General features: G+C 35.6%; 1 protein-coding gene across 27 annotated transcripts in view; it reads right to left on the bottom strand.

The window, feature by feature from the left end:
- CACNA1C (calcium voltage-gated channel subunit alpha1 C) overlaps positions 1-18,356 on the bottom strand; it is a 590,134-nt gene that overhangs the window by 153,885 nt on the left and 417,893 nt on the right. For 19 of the 27 annotated variants that reach the window (XM_039359892.1, XM_039360686.1, XM_039360507.1 and 16 more), the window contains 2 exons: positions 5,889-5,992; positions 2,052-2,224 (listed from right to left, as the gene is read on the bottom strand). In XM_039359892.1, coding sequence (XP_039215826.1) covers positions 2,052-2,224; positions 5,889-5,992 — 277 coding nt within the window. Of the gene's footprint in view, positions 1-2,051; positions 2,225-5,888; positions 5,993-6,366; positions 6,471-18,356 lie in introns of all 27 variants that reach the window. The other 8 variants (XM_039359986.1, XM_039360172.1, XM_039360930.1 and 5 more) reach the window with 2 other exon arrangements.

Raw genomic sequence — 18,356 nt, 5'->3', positions numbered from 1 at the left:
TGGAACTGGGCTTATTTTCCCTTTTTAATTGAAAATTTTATATGTCTTTTGAGATACAGATAATTCATTCTAACAACTAAATCAAACTTCAGATTGCATAAGCCTCCCCTCTGAAGTAGGAACAAATTGTAAATCTTCCTATTCCTTAAATGCTCACAAAGGAATTTGAAATCAGTTGGTTGAAAGGAAAGCCAAAATCATCAACCAATCAACTACCTGGGATGTTAGATCCCCTCCTGTTTGGAGTTTATATAGTGTGCATTTTTCAGTTGATTGAAAAAACTGTAGTTGTGAGAAAAACATTTCTAGCTGCAAAGCCACTTTTTCTGCTCTTTGGCTTAATTATTGTCATATTGTATGCATTATTTCTAATAACATATAATAAAATATTTTTTTCTTATTTGTATTTTTTCAAATTCTGCCTTTTTCTGTTAGAAAAGTCATTCTCTATATAGCTGAGAAATTTCTAATCTAGAAGTATTACTTTAAAGAACTAGATAATATACTTTTCATGATTAATTCCTAAAGGTTATTGTCATATTATTGCTGTATTATACCAATGATTCTATGACCATGATTAATCTCATCACCTCCAAATTTATTCTCACAACTACTATTTTGAAGATTTAGTCTTTAAAAAGTCTTGTGCTGTTTAATGACCACAATATAACAACCTAACCTATCCTAATCTAACCTAGCCTAATGTCTTATATAGTAAAGACAAACTTACACAACCCATACATGTTTACATAAAATAAAATAACTCATGCTAGTCTATAAATATTTCCAAAGCTCAGGGCCAGACAACAGTAAGGACCTCTGAAATACAGTAAGGGAGCCTGGATGAAAGCAAAATCAGCCACTCTTTGATTTGGACACGGAAAATCAATAGAATACTTATTAATGGAGGAATCACAGCTCTCAGAGTTCAAGTCATCAATACCTAAGCAAGAAGACAAAATTGTGAAAGGCTCTGAAAGGAATAACTACTTATTTAATACTCATTTATTTAACATGATCTTGGACTGATCTAAATGTGCCATACCCTCTGAACTTCTGCCAAAAATTTGATCCCCATACAGATAGAAAGACAAGACAGCAATGTTTGTTGCTATTTGAAGCACATTCTTCTAAGCATTGCATGGCAAAAAGAAGGACTATGTCTAATAGTTGCTTTCCAAATCACCTCCAGCAGCATCATGTAGAAGAGCAGAATATGAATTAAAAATATATTAGCTTCTGGCAACCAAAGTATATCTTTCATTTTGATACAGAAACAGCTCAGATAACCAACTAATCCTTCCTCCCCATAAAGATAACCTGGCTAATTCTTGATATATTATAAACTTGATAGAGTACATTCAGAAATACTTTGAGAAAATCTACAACAAATCATCTTGGTGCTGATTGGAACAGTGACATCATTCAAAGCAATATTACCTTTCCACCATAGCAAAGCAAGGTTCATGATGTGGAACTGATATTTCTCTAATAATGTGATTTCACAAATTACACAGATGATAATTTGATTCTGATTCTAGAGTTATTATTCTCATAATGCATACAGTATGTTAGATGCTTATTTAAGTCCACAGGCCCATTCTGGTATTGTATTTACTTTACAAATAGTATTGCTTTTATATTTGGCCTGAAACGTTTTGGGAAAAGGATGTTTCAGAAATGTTACAAACACCAACACAAGACTGAGTCAGCTTGAAGTATTCAAGATAATTATTTCAAAGGGAAAAGGATGAATTGCAGTTCAGTAAACCTATGGAGCTCAAAGCACATTTTAAACCACATCTCTCAGGAATCTTTTAATAGAAAGTATATGCCAGTTTCCCTTTGTTATACACAAGGCCAAGCAAAGGCATGATCTTCCAGAATCAATAGTAATTATATTGACTTCTTCATCTTCCCCATCCTATTTTTATAAAGCAATATTTGATTCAGAAGAAAATTTCAGCTCATGATGTTTCTCAAAATGCTGAGCACCTTCAGAAGTCATCTCTGGCTAGGAGCAAAAAGGAAAACAGGAAAGAGTTTCTTACTGTTTCGAGGCTTCTCCTCATCCATGCCTTCATCCTCATTTTCTGGATCTATATCTTCTGCCTGAGTGATCCAGTCTAGATATCCTTTTAAGTCCTCCTCCAGTTGTTGTTTCTCTCTTAGCTTCTGAAAGTCACCTCGAGCTTTTGCTTTTTCTCTCTCTTTAGAAAACTCCCTGGTAAGAAGGAGAAGATTAAATTAAAAGGACAGAAGAGAGAAAAATAGAAAGAAGAAAGAGAGAGAAGATAAGAGAATAACTTGAATTGCCTTAAAATATTAAGTTTCTTGGTATGATAGCTGCTTGTATTAATTTAAGCTCTGTGGTTCCTCAAGATATATTGCTAGGTTTTGGAACAGCCTCTGTTTTGGAACTGTACTGCATCTCAAATTACTTTTGTAACTTGAGATGTAGATATTATTATTATTATTGGTGGTGGTGTTAAAATCTCCTATACCTGAGGCAATATTACATTCAATACATTACTAGGAATGTAAGGCAAATTTGACTCTTATGTCATATCGATTTGCTGCCTCGAGTTTTCTGTCCTATTGTTTGGTTTTTGTTCATTTTGGTTTGGTTTTAAAAATAGAATATTACAAAATACTTTATTTAATTCTTAGGATCAAAAGCATCTCAGTGAATTAATAAGTGGAAAGAGCTTTGCTATTAAAATAAAAAGGCCATTTACAAACATGGAAATACCGTAAGAGTTCATCTAATAAAAAACACATTTTTGTAGTAAGAAACAGTAAACAAAAGGTGGACAATAAGAAAATATAGTCAAGATTTGGTGCCTCTTTCCAAGCAGCATTTTATTAAAGCAAGGTGAACAGTATTAGAGGTTTTTTTTTTATTAAGCAAAGAAGATTAAATTTAATTTTTTATGTCCATGGAGTTCAATATCTTGTAATGTTATCCTGTATTGTCCACTAGAAAATGCAACTTAGGCTGTATTGGCCCTGCAATATTAAACATTATTATTTAACAATGTCTTTTAATAATAATATTAGAGGAAGATTTATGGTCAACACTAGAAAGAATGTTGATGTTAGACTTCAGATTCCTTTATTACAATATCAGATCTACTATCTGGTAGTAATTGTCCTGGCTTTAACAAATATATTTTACACATCTTGTAATCTTTTAAATTATAGAGTCAAAGACAGAACCTGAGATTTTTTTTAAATATAAATAATTTGGTTTGCTTGGCTTTCTTGCAAAGCAGACATTTGCTATCTACTATGTATAGAGCTTTGTATGGTTTTGGTTTTTTTGCATCAGAGCATTCTACATGGAAAAACCATTATGTTTATGGTGGTACTGTTAATACTTAATATCAAATGGACATTTTTCTGGGACATCTAATACAGTTTTAAAAATGTTTTAATGATGGTAGTAAACTGGGTATCAATGTGTAATCAAAATGCATGTACACGTAATTCTCTTTTATTTGGCATTTTGTGAAGTAATTTCAATTTCCATTCCTTCCTATATCTTTGTGTATTGCACGAGACCAAACTGTGTTTAGTTTATACAGTACAGGTTAAAAGAAAGCAATATGGTTTATTTGGTTAATTCCTGGTTTGTTTGATCTGTATATCTTTTGCCAATATCCAAATCTCTAGAGGTATACATCTATTTTGATAATCTGTTTGCAGGAATGTTTCCTAGGAACCATGGGAGACGTTTTGATGTTTATGTATTGCTTTGTGCTCCATCTGTTTTGCTTTTGAGTGAATGTCTCCTCCTATCATGGGGACTCTCAGCAGGAACTTTGGGCAGGCATACATATTCTATCTGGAAGAAACACATCTGAAGTTACAGTGAGCCCAAGCATATAGAGCTTTATACATCATAAACAGTTCCTTAAAGGATGCTTGAAAACAATCCGAGCCAATAGGGCTGCTACAGTAGTAGTTTCACATGGCAGTAATGTTTCTGTCTTGGAAACATATGTGCAGTTGCACTGTACATCAGTTGAAGTTCCTGATGGTCTTCAGGGGTATTGTATAAAGTACCTTACAATAATCCAATTAGGAGGTGATAAAAACATGGATGGAGTTTATTTGAAGATCTGTACAGTATTTCTATGTTGCTCTCAAAGAATATTTGGCCACAGAAAGCAAAGTATTTGTAGACTGAGGATGAGTGAAGAGTTTGGAGAGAAAGCCTTTGGATCACAATTTAATCTGGAAGTCAAATCTATTTTTATTTTCAATTACTATTATCTTGCAATTTCAAGATTGGTAAAAGAGAACAAACACAAAAATGAGGGGTCCTTGGTGCTCTCTGAGCTTGCTTATTTTCTTACAGACATTTCATTACCCTAACTAGGTAACATCATCAGTGCTAGTAAGGAGTGCACAAAAAAACACAAAAACAAACCAGGAATGACATAAGATGCCAGGTTTAGCTAAATTAATAAGGCAGATTTCAAAAACCAATTTTAAACCACAACACAAAATTCTTCTCTTAGCATCTATGTGTTCAGGTATTCCAACAAATTACTGTTATACCAAACCCTAATTTAGCACTTTTATAGGCCAAATTGATTTTACAATGATCTTCAAATATTTCTAATTTTTGGCTGTCACACTAAGAAAGCAAATTATAAATCGACTAATATATTCCAACTGGTAAAATATAAACATGGAATACACAGAAGTATCATTTTAATTTGTAACATTGAGCCCAAATTCCTTCACAATGTAGGAATCTAAATCAATGCAAAAATGATGGTCTAGCCTCAATTTGAACATATTTGACATCTCTCTAGTGACTAGTTCCACTGTCATGAACGTTGACACCTATTATCTCATAGCAGATTCAATAATACCGGTATAGTGAATATTTGTCTTCCATAGTTAAGTCAAGTTTCATGAGGAAAGTTCTGAACTGAGAAAGGACAATTTTTCACTAAATGGTAACTTTTTATATTTTCCATTCCTTATCTATTGCTGACTGTTTTAATGAAATTCATGTGTGCATGTAACATTCTTAAACAGAGTTGTATCTCTGTATGGCTGAAGTTTTACTGTAAATCCCTATAACCACTTTGTTAATTTGTACAAAGACAATGTTAAAAAACCTTTGTACTCTAGAAAATACAATGTAATTTTATTTGAATGATCAGTATGTATGGACCATAAATGTTCTGATGCATGGTGTAAGGCTGTCAGTTTCTCTAAGGTATCAGAGAAATCAACCTCTGCTTTTCAGTTGAATTCACACAAGCCATACTCAATGTTCTAGGTTTATAAGCTGCAAGCATACTAATTATGATACTAGTTTTTTCTTCTATGATAGCGGTTTATGTCGAGCAAATTTTAATTAATAGTTCTAATATTGTTGGTTTTTGAGGAGAACACTAAACTGCCCAATTTTCTAGTTATATCATGCTACAGAATGGATGAATTCAATCTGTGTATCTACTACTACTACTACGACTTTACAGCAATAGCAAAAACACTTAGACTTATATACTTGTTCAGAGTGCTTTACAGCCCTCTCTAAGTAGTTTATAGAGTCAGTATATTGCCCCCAACAATCTGGGCCCTCATTTTACTGACCTTGGAAGGATGGAAGGCTGAGTCAATCCTTGAATTTGTCAGGATTGAACTTCTGGCAGTGGGCAGAGTCAGCCTGTAATACTGCATTGTAACTACTGTGCCAGTTGTTACGGTTTGGTCAAAGATCATTGATGTTACCAAAAGAAATGTAGATGCTGAATCAACACTTATATCCACAACACCATCCCAAAGAATAGAACTATCAGTTTAGAAGCCAGGAAAATAAATAGCAAAAACAATTGAAAACCATTTTTCCTTGTATTGCTTACCCGCTAAGTACACCGAGAACCAAGTTAAGTACAAAAAATGAGCCTATGATGATTAGTGTAACAAAATAGATCCAGGGCCACTCACTTCCTATGGCATCATTGACCTGGAAGAGTGGAATGATAATTAGTGAGAAAAGTTAATTCCTGTGCATTGCAAGTCTCCAATTGAAGGGAACCTCAGCCACCAGCACTGGACCTGAATGTTTAGTGAGTCAATTCTAAAGACAAAGAGAGATAGTCATCTGTCTAGGAATGCACAAATTTTGTTAAGTTCTCCACTCCTGATAGAGGCGTTATTATATAGTCCTACTGTAATGTGACTGCCTTTAGGCATATTAATGATATGCAAATTTTCATTAAACAGACTCTTTGCTTGAGTTTCTGACAAGCTAAGAAGCTTGGTGACATGGAAGGATCCTGATCCTGGAGTCTTGCCCTGCAGCATGAGGAGAAGAAAACACCAAAACTAACAGCTTACCCGCTCAACACACCAAGAACCAGATTAAGAACGAAAAAGGATCCAAAGATGACCAGACTGACAAAGTACACCCAGGGTAACTCATAGCCCATAGCGTCCTGCATCTGGAAAGATGGAGGATAGTTAGAAGACAGAGACAGAGAGCAGAAATGGTTAGGGAGAGAAGACAGAGTGTTTACATATCAGGCCTATCTATCTGACCTGGAGAGCTGGAAATGTTATAGTTATTTATTTTTAGCTGTTTTGAAGATCTAGTGGCTCAAAACATTATGGGAAATCAGAAAGTGTGCATGAGAGTTCAATCACATTATAGAAGTGGAAGCATTCTTATGTACATATCTTTATTTAAATAAGGAAAAAGAGATGCCTCTTATCAATAACAATTTATTTCTGGAAGTTTAAAAAAATTAGACAACAACTGATGAATAATGCACCACAAACACATATTCAGGAGATTAATCTAGCTTAATGCAATATATTAGAAAATAATAATAAACAAGAAAAATCCTATATATAAAATAACGGTTTCCTAATGCTAAGTTTAATTGTGGTTCATTGGAGAGCTTTCTTTTTACACAATGATTGCTATTTTTTTACTGTTAAGTGAGAGCTTCAAATTATGAAAATATGATGTTCAAAATAGCCACTCTCTGCACATTAGAGCATATTCTGTACATACATTTTAAAAATTAACTGTAATTTTGTCAGGTTTCCTTTTTCCAAAGAATACCTTTACATATATTTTTTAAAAAATTGCTTTTGGCTTGAAAGGGGCCAGTCCAAAACATTTATTAATATTATCCAATAATTCCTATATCCTTTACTAGCTTAATACAATATAAAGCATTGATCTTTTAATAATACCTCACATCAGGTCCAGCATTTTGAGGAAATTACAAATAGTAACAGCTTCAGGCCACACATATCCAATAAAGCATATCTTTCCCCAGTTTCAACTATCTTGGTTGTTAAAAGAAAAGTCAAATTTGATTTTTCTTTTTGGGGTACAAATGTATAATCCTGTCTTTGTTCAACAGAAACATAAAATCAATATGGCAATTGAATTGACAATAACTGTGGATGTAAAGCGACTCTGAGGGGTAGCATCTAAAACTATTATGAACAATGAATACTGAAATTCTGTGGAAACTTTTATATCATCGGCGGTTCCTTTCATAAATGAAAGCAAAGAATTGGGAAAATCATAGTACTTGCACTGATAAGTGAGTGCAGGGAATCTGCAGGATGTGATAAAAAGTTGATAGCTGTGAAAGTGCAATCAAAATTCCCTGTTTTATATGTAGGTCTACCTATCACAACCACATCTTGACTTCAATTGCACTGTCACAGCCACCAGCTTGATTTTTTTTATTATATCCTGTGGATATCTCTGATATTTTAGAGGATCTGATCTAATAGATAATCTACTGGATTAAACTAAAGACACTGGCATTCCTTTTCCTTTTTTAAACATATAGGCCCCATGAATCTTTAAGGATCTTTAACTAGGGTGTCCTGCTGGAAAACAGATACATAAAACAACTTTTCCTCTGGCTAATGTCGCATTAAAAATGGCCCTAAGATGCATTATCAAATTTTCATACAATATTACCCTCCATCAGATAGATCAGAATGGAATATCAACTCAACAGGAAAACTATAATGTAGTAGTGAAATGAGATACAAATAACAGAATCTTGCATGTCTTTTACAGGAAAGAAAAGCATTATCAGAAAGATGTTTTACCATGGTGAGTGAGCACAGAGTTTCAGGTGCAAGCAAGTCACTCCTGGGATACAGCAGGGATGAGTAAATGATCGCTTTACAACCAAAGTAGCTATGTGATATTACCCATCACATAAGCCAGTGATGGCGAACCTTTTTTTGCTTATTGGCAATGCCAATCTCACTAGACTATCTTTCATGGAATTGGTTGAAGCAAATTTTAAGTCTGGGATAGATTTCATTACTTTCACAGTTTGCATTCTTGTTTGTACTACAGTAAACTATTACTATTATGTGTGAGATTTTGATCTGGCTTTTGTACTTGAGATTCATATCATCCACTATTGTTTCTTTTTAAAAGCACAGGAAAAATCCACTTAAAGCATTTTTAAAAAAGGAACACAGCAAAAGATATCACAATACAACCACTTGTTAAAGTCAATTTTGGAATGTCCGGGGTGGGGGTGGGGGTGGGGTGGAGATGGGGAAAGAGATAGATGGATAACCTGCAGCAGAAATATCTCACATTCTGGGTGCTGCAACCAAGGTTTTTGCCCACATTTACAAAAATTTCATAAGAAGACAGCAGAGAAGGAGAGAAAAAGGCATTTCCTGCTGACCTTAATGAATGGCCAGAAAATCAAGTTGTCTATTAGGGGGACTATGAAAAGCAACAAAAACGTTTTCCTCTGTCAGTAAAACTACTTTTTGCCCAGCATGTTTGTAGAGTTATCAGAATATTAAAGATGGATCAGAGTGACTGCCATAGTAGAAGAAAAAACAGGAAATCACTTTTGCTGTTCTGTAAAAATAATTATCCATAAGAACAGGTTGATCCCAGATACTTTTCAAATGGTCTTCTTTGCTTCACATATATACTTCTATACATACTAAAAGGAGAGCCAGTTTGATGTAGTGATTAAAGTATCAGGCTAGAAATTGGGAGACTATGAGTACTAATCCTGTGTTAGGCATGAAGCCTGCTGGATGACATTGGGCCAGTCACTCCCACTCAGCGCTATGAAGAAGGCAATGGCAAACCACTTTAGAAATCTCTCCCAAAAAGCTGCAGAGACTAATCCAGGCAATCATCAGAAGTCAATACTGATTGAAGGCATAAACACAAAACAGACCTACTAAGAATCTCCTTAAGGAATTCTCCATAACTCTGGAGCTGTAGGTGTGAACTCTAGTGATTTACAGATTAAGCTTCCACTCTCTCTTCAGTTTCTCAAGATTGACTCAGCATTTCTGGGAAACTAGGGTGCCTATTAAATACCTCTGCAGAATGATCAGGCAGTTTGTGTTGCTACCAGATCATGTGAAGAAAACCAATCATAGGTTAAGGCAGGGGTAGTCAACCTTGGCTCTTTCCTGAGCCAGGAATTCTGGGAGTTGAAGTCCACGAATCATAAAAGAGCCAAGGTTGACTACCCCTGGGTTAAGGTTTAAGTAGAAATTCATGATTAATTGTCTATGGGGATATCACGAGCTTGATTAACCACAAACCATATAATCTTCCTGAAATTTCATGGAAAGAATTGAATTTGTTGAGATTCCATTGCTCTTAAGATGGGACAAGCCCACCATTTTCTTTTTCAGTGATGAAATGGCAGAAGTATAATCAAGTGCCACAAACTCTTGTGGGGACTTTTTTATGTAGGAAGAGATTGCCTAGATAAAGGTTCAGAAAGACCATGATAGACAATTGCAAAAATTCTATGACATATCAGAAAATAATCCTGAGGCCAGGGTCTCTTGTAATCACTTCCAATATATGTAAGCGCTGTACGTGTGAAAAGACAAGGCCTTGTTTGTCCAGTTGGACTAAAAAACATTACTCAGATTTGCCACCAGACTTTCACTTGTAAAAAGATGAATATCTAGAAAACAAGCATTTAGTGGCTTGCTTATGCCTTTCAAAGGTGAACAGTGAGTCAGAGAGAGAGGGCAGAACATTGGAAATGCAAATGGAAGCAAGCAATAGAGCATGAAGGACTCTGTGACATTTCCCTTTTCTATGATGTTGTCTTCATTTGTTGTATTTTAGTGGGTTTTAGCATCATGAAATGGAAAGTTTTCTACTCCGCTAAGGATCTCTTGCAATAGCCCAATCATGCTATCATACTCACTAAAAGCTGCTGCACATTTTGCAGTATTGATCTGCTGTTGAAGCAGACAGTAAACTTCAAGCACACAAACACACCTTCAGGAGCTGAATAAGAAACATGTCTTCTTTCAGAAGAATTCTGGAACACCCCATGTATGTCTAATGATTGCATTCTCAAGTATGAATATGCCCAGGATTGGGCCAGCTGCTTCTTGATAAAATTTACAAAAGTGCATCAGATTTATTATACAGAGATAATCCAATTTGCATTCACTGGATGTATGTGTAACTGCAAAAGCTATTCAGATATGGCAGGTCTTCTTAATATTCTACTTTCTTATATTTTATAATATTTTAATCACAAGAGAAAGCAGTTCCAAAAGCAGAAGCAGACTAAAGAAAAAATTATATTGTTTAAGCATCACAAGTATACTTTGCTAGCTCTACTCAAATAAATACTTTTCACCCATTTCTTACAGAAAGATTGCCTGTTAGAACCTAAAATACAATAAATTTTTGCATGGCAGCATGTCAAGTATTGCAACAGATAATGAGGGATGCCAGCAAGCTGACCATTCATCTCTTTTACCAGTTTTAATATATAATCTCACTGTTCTTATGATACTGTTATTATGTATTGCATTGTTATCTGGATATTTTGTTCTTGGAAGCTATGTTAAGCTGGTGACCTTTGGCTTTAATAAAAAAAATCACCCATTCAGATAATGGGTGGATATTTTGTGCTACAATCTATAATTGTATCTTGTGAAAAACAAGAACAGCACCCTGCTGTTGATCTTGCCACTGGCAATCAAATTAGATTGTGGACTTTCTTTGTGACTGAAATATATTTACATTTCATGTAGCTATTTGTAGATTGAAATATGTTGTCTTTTCAATCTATCCAAGAGTAGCATGTTAAAAACCAGAAGTTTGTTTCTTTAAAGGATGTTTTGGCTATAACAGAGGGAGGAGATTGTATGACACATCATTAAATCTACAAAAATGCAGCCATTTTGGCAAATCTTTCTTTGTTCTAGTTTACAGAAATTAATTTTTTCCCAAAAGATTTAAATTCCATTAATAAAGAACTCTGTTTCCTAGAGTCCAGGGGCAATAATTAATCTAAAGAAAATTTAAGCTCATCACATGAATTTGTCTGCCAAATGCATTAAGGATGGCTATTTCCACTGTCATCACAGCACAAGTACTGTGCTCCATCTTAAGATCGTAGTGTAGGGGTGTCAAACTGCCAGCCCACAGGCCGGATGCATCATGTCAAAACCACGCCCACCCCATTGCCGGCAATGGAAAAAAAGTCGTGACACGTCACGTGATGTTGCAAGTTTGACACCCCTGCCCTAGTGATATAACATATTTTAGCTCCAATTAATATCAATATTCTTACATTTCCAGATCGAAACATATTTATATAGATATAAGCTGTAGTGACCAGATTGGGATATTTCAAGATAGAAATAGAGAGAATTTCTGAGTTGTAACTTTTAAGATAAATATGCTTGAGAGCCAGTTTAGTCTAGTTGTTAAGGCACCAAGAAGAGGCAATGGCAAACCACTTATTAAATCCTGCCAAGAAAACTGTAGTGACTAGTCCAGGCAGTTACCAGGAGTCAACCATGTGATTCAAAGGTCCAATTTAATAAATACATATGCTTGGAATTAGGGTGACTGTGAATACAAAGGTAAAAAGAGCCTGTTTTGCAGTTACAGTTACCCAAGGCAGAAATGAGTTACAGATCATGCTATGAAAAAAAATGAATGAGATTTTGCTTATAAAGTAGATAACAACATCAGAAATTAAACTCCCCCCTCCTTTTTTTTTTTTTTTTGGAAGACCTGCTTTAATTGTTTAGGCCTTTCCTTGGTTCTTTCATTATATGGTAGTTTAACCTTTGCAGGATAACAGTCATTAGCAGGATAATAGTCATTACAAGAACAATGAGCAACTCAGTGCAATTAAATGCTATCCATTAAAGGGGAAGATGCTACTTTGCATAATATATTTCAAACCAATGACACCCACTGCTTGAATTCATATGGAAAGAAATGGGCATGTCTTTTTAAAAAAATAATAACTGGCATAGGGATGCTATATATATACAACAACAATAGTCAAAGAATCACCTTATGCAAAGGCAATTTATCTAGATAGATTAACTTAGATAGAGATGATTTGACATTCTTCTTTAAGGACAACAAATTAAAAGCAAAAAGTCAGCTTGTCGGCAAGATAATTTGGCACCCTGCCAGCTGCCAGCAATAGTTACAGGAGAATTAGAGAGGAGCTATATTTTCAATCACTACAACTACTTTTCAAAGTGAAACAAGGCAAGAGAGAAAAAACCCTAGTAAAATTGCAGAGAATTATCCAAAGAATGTTTAGCTGATCCATGGATTAACAATGGTTCCTGATGGGCAGAAATTCTAAACAAAGCATTACACCAGAGGTATTCATAGCTATCAGATCTGAAAGTATCTATGAAAAACACAGCTTCACTGTCATCTTAGAGGATACATTTAGCAATTTGCCAAGCAGGTACTCACATCAACATTTGTATCTCCAATAGGAGTGAATTTTCAACATCTCTCTCTCTCTCTCTCTCCCTCCCTCCCTCCCTCCCTCCCCCCTCCTAGTCTCTCTCTCTCTCTCTCTACTCTCTCTCTCTCTATATATATATATATATATATATATATATATATATATATATATATATATATATATTTGTTTTCTGAGGTTTTCGCGGGTATTTGTATATAGGTCTTTGGTTGTTCGGGTTTTCTCCCGCGTAAAATTGGAAGTGTCTTGGCAACGTTTCGACGAAGTCACATTCGTCATCTTCAGGCTGGTGTTTTTAGCTTCTTGCTTTGAGCAGCAATGTGTGGTTTTAGCTGTTTCTTCCTTTTAACAGGAAGAAACAGCTAAAACCACACATTGCTGCTCAAAGCAAGAAGCTAAAAACACCAGCCTGAAGATGACGAATGTGACTTCGTCGAAACGTTGCCAAGACACTTCCAATTTTACGCGGGAGAAAACCCGAACAACCAAAGACCTATATATATATATATATATATATATATATATATATATATATATATATATATATATATATATATTCTGAGGTTTTCGCGGGTGTTTGTATGTAGGTCTTTGGTCATTCGGGTTTTCTTCCACGTCAAATTGGAAGTGTCTTGGCGACGTTTTGATGAAGTCTCATTCGTCATCTTCAGGCTGGTGTTTTCAGCTTCGTGCTCCTAGAAGCACGAAGCCGAAAACACCAGCCTGAAGATGATGAATGAGACTTCGTCGAAACGTGTCCCAGACAATACTGTGGACCCTGCTCAAGCAAAGCTTATATGCTATGTCCTGGATAGAAGGGAGTGAACTGCCAATAATCTTTTCTGCCATCCTCACCACTCTCTGCACTGCCTTCCTGTCTGAAGCAGTGATGCTTCCAAACCAGACAGTGATGCAATATGACAGGATGCTCTCGGTCGTCCCTCTGTAGAAAGTGGTAAGGACAGAGAAAAGAAGATGTGCTTTTCTCATGGGACGCAGAAAATGCAGGCTGTGCCTGCTTCACCAGTGTCTCGCTGCTGAGGGACCAAGCCAGCCTACTTGTTAGCTGCACACCCAGAAATTTGATGCTGCTAACCATCTCCACAGGAGAATCATTAATACACAGAGGAATGTGGTTGTGCCTGCCTTTTCTGAAATCGACAATGATCTATTTAATTTTTCCAACGTTTAAAACTAGGCTGTTTTTATTACACCAGTTAACCAAATCCTCTACCTCCTTGCGGTAAGCACCCTGTCATCTTGAATTTAAGGTCCACTATTGTTGTATCATCCACATACTTCACAATATGGTTGGTGGCAAACCTTGCACAATAGTCATGGGTCAATGGGGTGAACAACAGAGGATGCAGCCCTAAGGAAAATCTGTGCTCAAGAAAATGGTGTTAAAAATATTAGTCCCAACTTGCACATATTAGGGCCTGTCAATAAGAAAATCAAGAATTCAGTTGCACAAAGGAGTATTAAAGCCTAAAAGACCCAGTTCGTCTACTAGATGCTGAGGAATGATTGTATTAAATGCTGAACTGAAGTCAACAAACAGCATTCACACATGAATATTTCTTTCCTCTAAGTGCACCTGAAATCTAAAAGCCTTCTCTATAAGACCAATGATTTCCTCTTTCCTTGCTACTAAAATACATACCCATAGACAATTTTGTAAAAACAAAAGAACACATGTCAATGATTTTTTTTGAAGGAAATTGAAATTAGAAAATTTGAGCTGGGTTATATACCAAAAGTGGCAGATTTTTGGGGACTTGGGACCCAAGGTCCCCAGAAAATTGTCCAAAGGATCAAACAGGATATACATAAGTTTCCAGCCCATCCTACTATACTTACAGTACATTTTATACATTTTCTAGAACCTAAATTCAAGATCAATTTTCATTTTTCTGGAATATTGGACAATAGATCTGTCCTTTGTAATTTAAATTCTTTTCTTGTCTTCTGCTGCCTGGACTATGAGACTGGGTGTGTTTGTGTCTATGACTAATCCAATGTTATCATTATCTGTTTCTCATTAAGCATGATGAGTCATGTGTCCTGTAAATAATAACTATCTGAATGTAAAATGTTGTCTTTCATTGTTGCCAATTTTAACAAAAATGCACAGGCTGTGTATGCCATCATAAAACAAAGGCCATTTACTTATCCTGTATTGCTCTGTCAAAGGATGTGTCTGCTTATCATAGAAAAAAGAAGGCCCTATAGTGCCTTGTTTTCTTTTCAAATGACCGCACTACTGAGTGTGGAGATGCCATCAAGTTTAAAGGAACAACCACAGCTCAGTAGGGAACATGAAGAGCAGTTTTCCTCTTCATCTGGAGCTGCAGAGTCAAGACATTGTTCTTTTGCTTTGGAAGCCAAGAAGCATGGAAAGTTTTCCCACTGAGCTGAAGAACTAAAAGCAGAGCAGTCAGGAGGCAGGAAAACAGCAGCTCAGGAGATCTTATCTGCAGCTGCAACAACTAAAGCCACAGAAGAAAAGAGGGTGGTGAGACCAGGAAGTAACTCAACAACAGTGGAGCATTAAACCCAGGGGTCTTCAAATTTGGCTCTTTCATGACTTGTGGACTTTCAACTCCCAGAATTCCGCAGCCAGAATGCCTGGCTGAGGAATTCTGGTTGAAGTCCACAAGTCATAAAAGGACCAAGTTTGAAGACCCCTGATTAAACCCATGTGATCCATCAGCAGCAGGTCTCCCTGGAGGCCCATCATCAGATTTAATGGAAAGAACCAGAAAAGGATCATTGAGAGAGTCTACCAAAAAGGGGATTATCTATATTATGCCCAAACTGGCAGTGATATATAGTATACAGTATATGATGATGATATTATCCATTTAGTTATGTCCAACTCTTGGTGATTCTATGGGTCAGCTTTCTCTATATCTTGCACTACTTCTTTGAGCTTTTCTATACTGTGGCTGGTGTCAGCTTTGATAGTGTTCAACTGCTATGTTCTTTGGTGGCCTGGTTTCCTTTTACTGCTAACTTTTCCAAGCATAATTGATTTCTCCAGTGAAGCCTTCTCCAGCACCACAGCTCAAATTTTCTTCCTGTCTTGCTTTTTTTTTTAGGTCCAACTTTCACAATTCTAGGTAGCTATGGGGAACACAATAGAATGGACTAATCTACATTTGGTTGCCAGGCTGATGTCCTTGCTTTTCCAATATAATATATAACCTTCACATATAACCTTGTTGAATTATAAAATATGATATTCAGAGATACATATTGTTGCTTCAACTGAATTGTGTTCTTAGTTTTCTTGGAATTAGATTTTCTTATGAATTTCCTAATCTAATGTTTAGACCTGGAGACTCAAAAGAATCTTCAAAATGAATTTGTTTATAGGGTATTTGTCTAGTAGGTTATTTTGAATGGAAGTATTATACTGTATTTTCTGGCGTATATGACGACTCGGCGTATAAGACGACCCCCGACTTCGGAGACGATTTGCATGCTTAGAAAGTTGTCTTATATGCCGGAAACTACCTTAATTTCCGGTGTATAAGACGACTCGGCGTAAAAGACGACTCCCGACTTCGGAGACGATTTGCATGCTTTAGAAAGTCGTCTTATAAGCCGGAAAATACGGTAATTTTTAATACAAAAGATTAGTTCCTTCTCTGCATCATCTCTTCAGAAAAGTGCTATCCATAAGACTCAAAGGTTACTTATATAGAAAGTTTGATTATTCCTTCCTTACCTGTTCTACAAATTATTATGTTTGTGTCTATGCTGCTTATCAATCTTGCTTACTTAAAGCTCCTTTAATCTTCTTAAGACTTTATGAATCTATTCCCAAAAATAACCATGGAATGATTGTTCAGGATTCTGCATCTCCAAATACAATTGATTAAAAATGCAATAATATTTGCTTTCTACGAGGTTGATAATTGAGATAGAGATTTGCTGGCTTTCCTATAATGCTGCTTTATCTCTCCAGTCCTAGGTTTTTATTTCCCCAAACTGGAAATACTACTATGCATATTTATGTAATAGCACAAATGTGTATATTGTGCAGTAATTTACATAACCAATTCGAATAATTGACAATAACAATAATAAGATGCAGTAATACAAGCTTTCAATTTTCCATCCTATTTAGTAATGATATTTTCAAACTTTAAGATATAACATAAAATCTGCTGGGCCATTTAGCAATTCCCTAAGCACATTACAGTACAGTACAGTTAGTACAGTACACCCACAACTGGGAAGGCTGAAAATGGCAATCACACTTACCATTGTAAATATATGCCAGTTACCAAAAAGATGAATTTTGATTATGTGATCATGGAGATGCTGCGACAGTTTTAAGTGGGAGGATCACTTTTTTCAGGGTTGTTGTAACTTTGAACAGTTGCTTAAAATTTTTTGTGGTCCTCCCACTTATGACTATTACAGTGTCCCTGCAATCACGTGATTATGATTTGGGTAGTTTGCAATAGGCATGTATTTACAATGGTTCCAGCATCCCTGGGTCATGAGATCATTTGCAACCTTCTCAGCTGGCTTTCGACAATGAAAGTCAATAGGGGAAGATAGATTTACTTAACAACCACACGATTCACTTAACAACTGTGGCAAAAAGGTGGTAAAATAGGGTGCAGTCATGTGATGACTCACTTAACAACTGCATTTCTTAGCACAGAAGCTTTGGTCCCAATTGTGATCATAAGTCAAGGACCATCTGTATGTATTTACTTCAAAATAGGACACACAGATGCAGAAGCTGGGCAGAAGATTCCAGGTTCCTTTTATCGTACAAGAAATAAATCCATATTTTCAGCATACACATTTCTTTATGAGGCTCTAAATAGAACTATATCAGTTTTGAACAGCAGAATGTACAATTCCCAAAGGATGTTGCTGTCCTAACATCAATATTATTTGATCCTACTGTTCTTGCATTCTTGCTGATAAAATCCTGAACAGTAAATTTTAATTCAAGACGAGGGTATAGGGTGAACATGATAGATAGTATATTTATTGTTGGTTACAGCTTGGATTAAGTTGGCTTGACTTCTAGTGACTGTACTGACATGTCCATGTTGGTTTCTTGGCAACCATATAGTAGCAGTTTGTCATTTGTTCTTAGCAAGAGAATGTTTTTAAGTTTCAGAAACTTGCAACACATTTTTTCTCTTTTTTCTTAGCAAAGGTTCATCAATGTATAGACTATATTGTCTTATATAGATCGCTGCATACATTGTGGGGCAAGAAACAAAAATGAAAATTTATCTGGCTATGCAAAATTCCCATCTTGAATTCTATTGTGGCTGTCTACATTTCCAATATTGGATCACAGATATAATACTAGCAGTTCCTCTTCTTATTTATGAGGTCTGATATTTTTTTTTTGACACAAATGTATTTTATTCATATGTGTACTTTATTCAGAGTTGACCAAAGCATTAAGATTGAAAGCCTCAAGCTGAACTTGATTTGTAGAGACCAAAACATTCTAGTTTTTTTTTTTTGCTATTTAGCTACCTTTTTTTCAAATTCAAATTTCTTCCTACATTATTCAATCTGTAGATGAATAAT

Source organism: Crotalus tigris, unplaced genomic scaffold, assembly GCF_016545835.1.
Source record: "Crotalus tigris isolate CLP2741 ecotype Arizona unplaced genomic scaffold, ASM1654583v1 scf7180000017541.2806704, whole genome shotgun sequence".
NCBI classification, from domain to species: domain Eukaryota; kingdom Metazoa; phylum Chordata; class Lepidosauria; order Squamata; family Viperidae; genus Crotalus; species Crotalus tigris.
The sequence above is the reverse complement of the archived record's forward strand: the minus strand, read 5'-3'. Positions and strand labels throughout refer to the sequence as shown.